Below are 8,601 nucleotides of genomic sequence, written 5' to 3'. Positions count from 1 at the left end.
ATACAGTGGGGCCTTGACTTACGAGTTTAATTCGTTCCGTGACGGTGCTCGTAACTCAAATTACTCGTATGTCAAATCAACAGTGAACGAGTGAGACAAGTGATGCTGGGCTGATGTTGTGGCGTTCACTGTGACGTTCGCTGCGCCAACTAGCGGTGGGGTATCTGAAGCTGGCTCGTAACCCGAATTTTAGCTCACAACTCAAAGCAAAAAATCAGCCGAGAGAGGGCTCATATCTCAAAAAACTCATTAGTCGGGACACTCATAAGTCAAGGCCCCACTGTATATATTAGAGGCCCGATGCACAAAATTTGTGCAAGAGTAGCCCTTCCTTTCCCCAGCTGCCAGTACTGGCTTCCCTCTGGCATCCGGACTGGGGCTTCCCTCTGGCCGTCGGCAGGCACCTGTGACCCGGGCTTCCCTTGCAGCCCAGCTTTGTTTGGAAGGATGTCTGGTCTAATTAGCATATTACCCTTTTATTATTATAGATAGCTCCCAAATCTACATTGGTACCTTGATTTCTAGTCTTCTGTTTATAATTGTCTGCTACTTACACTTTGAAATCAGTAAATTATAAACCAAACTCATCTTCCTCCCACCAATACTGATTCTATCCACTCCTTCTCCATTTCTATTAATAATCTGTATTCTCAAAACCTCAGCTTTATTTTCAATGCCTCTATATCTTATCTATCACCAACTCCTAGTCGTTCTTTTTTTCCCTAGTCATTCTTCTTTTGAATCCATTGCTTCCTTTTCCTTTCTACTTGCCTAGTCCAGGCCCATATTACTTCATGCCGGAAAAAAAAGGCAGTTTCCCAAATTGGCTTTTCTCATCCTAGTCTTTCTCCTTTTCAATCCATTTCTGTTTAGTCTTCCTAAAAACCTTGTTTCCTAAAATTTCATCAAACTACAAAGCCTTGTGGTAGATAATGAGGATAACATTCAGGAGTTAACTTAGCTGGAGAGATAAACACGTTAAGATAAAGAATTGGTAAAAGTAGCCACAGCAAACCTTCATTCAGAAGTATTAAATAGCTTATACAGTATTCACAGGAATAGAAACTAAATTCTTTAATCTGGATTCATCATCTGATCCTAACATATCTCCTATTACTTCCAAACCCATATCCCTGAATTCAAACTGACTGGTCTAGTCTTATTACCCCTAGGAGTATATTTTCTACTTTCCTGCTTAACCTATTCTTTACTACAAGAATACCCTTATTCTTTTCTCTACTGACTTACATTCATCCCAATTGAAAAATATTTACAAACTTGTCCTTACCCCAATCTGAGTCCAAAATCTACACATCTTTGTATTGCAAATTTCACCTCAAATAATGCTTGGCATTTAATTCCTGTTTTAGCATGGGGCATATAAAATACCTTGGAATCCAATCAAGAGCTAGCTCACTACCAACATTCTTTTTGGTGATAGCATGCATTTTGTCCAGGTTATCCCCACTATCCAAACCTATCCTCTGTATTCCAAGCTTATCAGGCTTTCAAATATGTCTGATCCTTTAAGCCTTGCTTTAGCACTTGGCTAATGGCTTAAGGACCCAAAAGGGGAATAAAAAATCAGAAGCACAAGCACCTGCCCCTCAGGTACCTGTACCCTAAACCTTCAATTTTCTGTGCAGGGAAGAGAGAAAGGAGAGAAAGATGGGTAAACTTATTTTACCAAGCTTTCCCACGTCTGTACTACCTATTCTCATCCATTTCTAGCCTCAGAGTCTCCACTCCTGAATACTCAAATTGGTGCTAGACCCAAGCTCTGCCTGTTTTCAACACTGGCTTCTGGATTTGGCACACTCCCAGATACAAAACTCCCAACCTTGCCTCAAATTTTCTGTTCAGCTATATCTCCACATCCTGCATCTATACCATGTGACGGAAACCTCTCAAATAAGTAATTGCTTTTTTCCTATGGCACTTATGAATTTGAAAAAGGTTATATTATTTAACTTTTTAATTTTTAAATATCATCCCAGACCCTAGCACAATGTCTATTCTAGTGTTGTCCAACAGAATTTTCTGACCATGGATAAGTTCTGTATCTGTGCTGTCCAATACCGTAGCTACTAGCCACATGTAACTATTAAGCCCTGATGTGTGGCTGGTGTAACTAAGGGACTGAATTTTAAATGTTAGTCAATTTTAGTTCATTTAGGTTTAAATAGCCATTTGTGGCTAGTGGCAACTGAACTGGATAGCCCAGCCTTAGAACTCTATAAATAGTTAATAAATATTTAATTGATATTAGCATTCCTTGAAGAGGTAACAGGAAGGTGATAATACATCCTCCCCACAAGAGATCCCATGTAGGAATTCTAGATTAACAAAGGGAATTAGGACCACACAAAATCTGAAAGATGTTAGTAGTCATTTAAAACCACAGTGGTAAATAAAAGGGATGTAAATTTTAGTAGTGAGCAACACTTTTAAATAATAACAATAATAATAACAACAACACACACACCTTTATGCCTTCCTTAGGATCCTCTCGTATATTTATTTGAGAGGCTTTCTCACGAGATGAGCATAGAAGATCCAAGATTTCTTCATTGTAAATCTGGTATTGTTGAAAATAAAGTGGTAAAAAATAAGATGTTAATAGTGGTAATCTCGGGGTGGTGGGATCATAGATGATTTTTAAATTCTTTGTGACTTTCTGTATTAAAATATTTTTATCACAAACATATTATGTTTTTAATTAAGAAAAGGACTTTAAACGTATATATAAACATCTGCCGAAACCGGTTTAGCTCAGTGGATAGAGCGTCGGCCTGCGGACTGAGGGGTCCCGGGTTCGATTCCGGTCAAGGGCATGTACCTGGGTTGCGGGCACATCCCCAGTGGGAGATGTGCAGGAGGCAGCTGATCGATGTTTCTAGCTCTCTATCTCTCTCCCTTCCTCTCTGTAAAAAATCAATAAAATATATATTAAAAAAAAAACATCTGATACTTGCAAGAATGAATTCACACATTACTATAACAAAATTGAGACTGCTCTTTTAAGACAGTCTCTTAGGAATAGCAGACATAACGAAATGTAACCTGAGTGCCCAAATTCAATTCTTTGATGGTGTCATAACAGTGTCACCTTCACCCATTTTGTTATTCTGTAAGTAATGTGCCCTTAGTAGAGGGTGGAAGTGGGAAGCAAAAGGAAGAACTGACAACTGATATTTCAACAACAACCAGAACTTTTAAGTATATACAAGTGTTTAAATAGTAAGTATTATATTTGTTTACTAGTATTAACACATAACAATAATAATAATGTATTATTGGATATACTAGCACATAGTAAGCACTATATTTGTTTGCTAGTATTGTTGTTCCTACTATTTAACATACCAGGTTCCTAAGTTATTTTTTCATTTGATTACCTTGGCCACAACTGGGTTAATGAAGATTCAAGAAGGCTAATCTTAATGATTTTTAACTTCCCTTCTTCCAACTCTAAACCTCCTTTACCTATAAAAATTCAACTTCAGGGTGAAGTATTCACATACAATTTATAATTGCATGCTTAAATCATATATGTTTAATTATTGCTCCTTAAAGACATCTTATCACTGCTACGGGACCAACCAGAAGCCATAAGTTCCCTAAACAAGTGTTTTTGATGTCAGGAGGTTAGATATAACTGGTCAATCTACTTCTATACTGATATACACTAGAATGAAAACACCTATAAGGGCAGGGACTTTTATCTATTTTGGTCACTGATATAGCCCAATTACCTAGAATAGGGACTATATAACATAGTAGATACTCAAATATCTTTGAATAAACTTGGCATTTAATTCCTGTTTTAGGAATCACCTATAAAACTCAATACGTCACCCAAATATTGTAACATTCTTCATGAATTAGAATTATCACTTAAACCTCAAAACAGTAAAGGAAATCAAATATTTTACTGCAGACTCTATAGGGAATCCATACTAAAGGCCAAATTGGAATTAAAAGAATTCCTATCATCTTTTTATATGGCAATGCCAATTCTTCTAACAATCAGATTAAACAGACTATTCTAACAACGAGGAAAGAACTGGGTGGAAGCCAGATCCAATGGAGCCAGTAAGTTTTTTCTATCAATTTATTAAAATGTAATTTGCTAAAAATGCAATTTATTAATTTGAGTCATGCCAGGAAAAACCTGATTAGGATTTATTTTTCTACCCAAAGATAAATTTAAACTCAGAACAATTAAAGATAAATCATTTACCTCTAAGTATGACACTTTCAGAGTAAACTCAAAGTCACTCTTCTTATCAATTTCTTTGAAGAGCAGTCTTATTACCCTAGGGATAACCCCAACTGTTGGTTCATTCTCTTGCTCTGTAGTGTATGCACTTCCCATTGAATAGGTTTTTCCAGAGCCAGTCTGTCCATAGGCCAGGATGGTTGCATTGTATCCTGGCAAAACAGAAGTCACATGCATGGTGGTACTCAAATATTTTCATCCAATCAATATACTCCAATTTCCTTCAGTGATTACTTGTAACAAAATTGAGACTGCTCTCTTAAGACAAGGTACTCATGAGTAGCAGACACAGAGAAAAAGCAATATGGGTGTCATGAATTTGCACTGCTCCAAATAAGCAAAGAAGAAAAATACCAAACCCAGAATGTGTGCCCCTCTTGACAGCCCTTAAAAGATAGGAAGTAAAACACTTAAAGATATGACTGAGATCATGAAGATGGCCAAGTCACTGTCAAAGAGCCAGAGTTTTATAATTCTACTTTCTATCTACATCAAACAAGTATAAATTATGGGAATTAAAGTCTTAGAAGCTACATAAATAGAAGGGATTCAAACTTGTATTTCTTTGATTAACAGCCTTCATTTTGTTAATACTCACCTAAGGATATTTTTACCATTGATTTTATTTATTTTTTTCCATTGATTTTATTAGAGAGTGGGAGGGAGGGAGGAACCTGCAATTCAGGTACATGCCCTTGACCAGAAATCAAACCCAAAACCCTTTGGTGCAAGGGCTGATGCTCTAATCACCGAACCAAACCGGCCAGGGCAAAGTTGCTTTTTACAGTCAATGAAAGCATCTACTCCTTATCTGAACTCTCAGACTGCATCTGGACCATATTAACAGGCTCCTCATAGAAATGACATCTTTTTAAGTATGATTCAACTGGATATATGCCCTTTGCTTTTTTTTGAAAGAACTTTTTTGTATAAATGAAGACCTTAATATTCTGAAAAATCATAAGATGTTAAATTGAGGAACAAAATTGCGGCGGAATAGGCAGATGTGTCCTGAGCCTTGTCCCGGAGCAGATAGGAGGAGCAACTAAATCGAATAACATCCACCCCAAATTGGCGACGTGGACACAGCTGGTGAGACAATTTGCATCCAGAAAGGGCAGAGGACGCCTGGAGAATGGTAAAATCAGGGATCTGGGCTGGAGAGAATTGCTAGACCTCCAAGCCCAGAGGGTCAGAAGGAAGCTGCACGGCACCAAGGCTGTGTCCCTGGGGACAGGCGTAACATCTGACTGTGGAAAGGAAGTCCACAGGGCTGCTGGCGGCAGGGAATTCTAGATCTAAGCCCACAGCCATGAGAAGCTGAGTCCGAAGGAGGCAGCCTAAACTGCCAAAGCCGCGCAGTGCCGGGGGGAGAGGGGTTTGCAGTGGCACAGCTCTTTCCCCTCTTTGGTCTTTGCTTTTATTCGCTAAACCCAGCTCATAAAACCTTTCAAATACAAACACTCACCATGGCTGAGGTGCAGACTTCTGGAGTCTGGGGAGAGGAGCAGCTCAGGGAGAGGTGGCCGGGAGTCTAGCACTGAGACATACCTGATACACGGGACCTACGCAGCCATTTCTCGTGAAGAGATAGACCCTCCTTGCAGTCTCCAGGCAAGCAAAACAGCCACACCCAGACTACACTCTGAGTGTTACAAAGGATACAAAAAAGAAAAAAATCTGAACAGTCCCCTGAGAGCCCTCAGGGACTGGCGTGAAGAGACGCCATTCAGTCCGGGAAACCCATACAGGGACCTCCCCAACTATAGCCCTGTCAGAAACAGCCACTTGAGAGATTAAGATTGAAAGTGGGCAGATAGGCTAAGTGAGCAGATTGATCCCACCAGCTGGCAGTCAAGGCTGTGGAAATAGACACAAACAGAAGAGTGGTGGACCCCTTGAAACTTCAACAATCCAACAGAAAACTGAGAAGTGGCAGACAGTACAGAAGAGTGGGATCTTAAACTAGTCCCTATGGGGCATTAAAACTTGGTGGAAACGAACGACACTTCATGTTTTCATTTTTATTTTATTTTAATATTATTTTGTTCTCTCTCTCTTTTTTCTGTATATCCTTTTTTCCCTGTTTGTTTCTTTATTTCTTCTCGCATTATTTTTTCATCAATCTATTTTTATTTTTCTATTTTTTTATTTTTTTAAATTTTAACCTATTTTTAATAACTTTTTTCTTCTTTCTCTTTCTTCTTATCCACTCATCCTCTTTCTACTTCCTCTATACTGAACTGAGGTCCTCTCCATATTCATTTATATACAGAAAGAGCTTACTTTCTGTATATAAGCTCAGCCTCTACAGATTCTGCCCCCACCCTCTTTTCTGGGTGTTTGGTGTTTGCATTTTTTGCTTTATCTGTTTTGTGCTTTCTCCACATAAATATGTATATTTTCTTCTTTCATCCTTTTTCTTCTTTTTCTTTTCTCTCTTACCCTTTCTTCTCGCCTTGATATCATTTGTGTTCTTTTCTCTCCCCTAATTCTCTTTTCTCTGGTGGTCACTTATATTGGGGTTATCAGTGTCATTTGTACATTCGTGTTTTGTTCCCTTTGTGTCGTGTCTTGTTGAATTGCATTTTATCCTGTTTGGTCAATGTGGTAGAGAGCAAGCCACATAACCAGACACCTGGAGACAAGACTCCATACACGAATGGGTCAATAACACTCCAGACCCAACAATAGAGGCAGGAAGATGGCGGCAGTGAGGGAGAGAGTGTGAGTGAGGGAGCGAAAGGGGAGTGTGTGGGGTGTGTGTATGTACATGAGTGAGGGACAGTTAGATCCCGCAAGACATTTGGGGGCAGGCAGATTGGGCTCGCCTAACCGGGCAGCCTCTGCTACTGTTGCAAACAGTCGCGGGGTGGCCGGCTCTATCGCAGAGGCTGCGCCTTCTTGAAGGGGAGAGCTGCTGTGACTTGGAGCCCAGCCTCACCTCGACTGAGGATGCCCTCAGACTCCACCCAGGACTCTAAAGCCACCCACGCCAGGGACCTGCTGCTTCGGCTGTGGTCCCATGGTCACCAAGACTCCAGCTACACCGGCCATAGGCTCCTGTGAGTTTCCAAGCGAGCTCTGCTCTGGCCGACCCATCACTTTGGCCCAGGGCACCGTGACTGCGCGAGCAGCCCACCCCCGTCCGAGGAACAGGAACTGCGCGGGCACCTCATCCCCATCCAAGGAGCAGCAGCCACATGAGCAGCCTGCACCCATCCGAGAAGCAGCAGCAGCGCGAGCAGCCCAGACACGTCCAAGGAACAGCAGCCCCGCAAGCAACCCAAGACCATCCAAGGAGCAGAAGCCGCACACAGCCAGCCACCATCGGAGGAGCAGAAGCCTCATGAGCAGCCCGCACCATTCCGAAGAGCAGCAGCCATGCAAACAGCCTGCACCCGTAAGGGGAGCATCAGGCCGGCAAGCAGGCCGCCCTTGTCCAAGGAGCAGCAGCAGCAGCCATGACCCATATATTTGCTGTCTACTAGAGACCCACCTCAGAATAAGGGACTCACACAGACTGAAAGTGAAGGGATGAAAAAATATCTTTCAGGCAAATGGAAATGAAAAAAAAAGCTAGGGTAGCAATACTTATATCTTACAAAAGAGAGCTCAAAGTGAAGGCCATAACAAGAGATAAGAAAGGCCACTTCATAATACTAAAGGGATCGATACAACAAGAAGATATAACCCTGATAAACATATATGCACCCAATGCAGCAGCACCCAAATACATAAAAAAAAACTCTTCAAAGATATCAAGGGAGAGACTGACAACAGTACAATCATAGTAAGGGACTTTAATACCCCACTGACATCACTGGATAAATCCTCTAGACAAAAAATCAGCAAAGAAAGAGCAATCCTAATGACTCACTAGATCAGATGGACTTGACATCTTCAGAACATTTCACCCCAAAGTAACAGAATATATGTTTTTCTCAACTGCATATGGGACATTTTCTCAAATGCATATGTGACATTTTCAAGATAGACCACATATTGGGTCACAGGCAAAGTCTCTCCAAATTCAAGAGGATTGAAGTCATATCAAGCATGTTCTCAGACCACATTGGTATAATATTAGAAATAAGCTACAATAAAAACAATTAAAAAAATCTAACACTTGGAGGCTGAATAGCATACTATTAAACAATGATTGAGTTACCAAAGAGATCAAAGAAGAAATTAAAAACATCCTGGAAACTAATGACAAGAAAAACAAAACAATCCAAAATCTATGGAACACAATGAAAGCAGTACTGAGAGGGAAGTTTATACCTCTACAGGCCTACCTCAAAAAACAAGAAAAAATG

General features: G+C 40.4%; 1 protein-coding gene across 1 annotated transcript in view; it reads right to left on the bottom strand.

Moving 5' to 3' along the window:
* Positions 1-8,601, bottom strand: part of LOC106724172 (chromosome-associated kinesin KIF4A-like) — a 16,606-nt gene that overhangs the window by 1,613 nt on the left and 6,392 nt on the right. Inside the window, exons 4-5 of the mRNA XM_014530505.1 lie at positions 4,244-4,434; positions 2,486-2,578 (exon numbers count right to left, since the gene is read on the bottom strand). Of these exons, the coding sequence (XP_014385991.1) occupies positions 2,486-2,578; positions 4,244-4,434 (284 nt within the window). The remainder of the gene's footprint in view (positions 1-2,485; positions 2,579-4,243; positions 4,435-8,601) is intronic.

This window comes from Myotis brandtii, unplaced genomic scaffold, assembly GCF_000412655.1.
Source record: "Myotis brandtii unplaced genomic scaffold, ASM41265v1 scaffold741, whole genome shotgun sequence".
Lineage (NCBI taxonomy): Eukaryota > Metazoa > Chordata > Mammalia > Chiroptera > Vespertilionidae > Myotis > Myotis brandtii.
The sequence above is the reverse complement of the archived record's forward strand: the minus strand, read 5'-3'. Positions and strand labels throughout refer to the sequence as shown.